The sequence below is a fragment of the Eimeria tenella genome, genomic scaffold, assembly GCF_000499545.2.
Source record: "Eimeria tenella Houghton genomic scaffold, Eth_scaff2427, whole genome shotgun sequence".
In the NCBI taxonomy this organism is placed as follows: domain Eukaryota; phylum Apicomplexa; class Conoidasida; order Eucoccidiorida; family Eimeriidae; genus Eimeria; species Eimeria tenella.
The window spans coordinates 443-754 of record NW_013542290.1 but is presented as its reverse complement, the minus strand read 5'-3'; the positions used below and the strand labels follow the sequence as shown (position 1 = coordinate 754).

Genomic DNA, 312 nt, shown 5'->3' with positions numbered 1-312 from the left:
GCAGGGACGTCCGCGTGAGCTGCAGCAGCAGCAGCAGCAGCAGCAGGGGTGGCAGCAGGGGGGAGCGAGGGGGGGAGGTGTAGGGAGGCGGAGGGAGGGGGAGGTTGGGGTGGGCAGTGGGCGGCAGCAGGTGCTCATGGTGCTTCTTGTGCCGCTGCTGCTGCTGCTGCTGCTGCTGCTGCTGGTTGGGTGTCGGGACTCAGGTGATTCCCTTTTCTGCTTCGACTGTGCGGCTGTCCACGCGGCCCGGCTGCTGCATTAGCCCCGACCTGCAGCAGCAAGATGCATGCATTGTGTCTTACTTGAGGGCCA

General features: G+C 66.0%; 1 protein-coding gene across 1 annotated transcript in view; it reads left to right on the top strand.

The window, feature by feature from the left end:
* ETH_00043390 (patatin-like phospholipase domain-containing protein, putative) overlaps positions 1-83 on the top strand; it is a gene marked incomplete at both ends in the record, with an annotated part of 853 nt that extends 770 nt beyond the window's left edge. Inside the window, one exon of the mRNA XM_013374979.1 lies at positions 4-83. Within this exon, the coding sequence (XP_013230433.1) occupies positions 4-83 (80 nt within the window). The remainder of the gene's footprint in view (positions 1-3) is intronic.
* Positions 84-312: the final 229 nt, after the last annotated feature.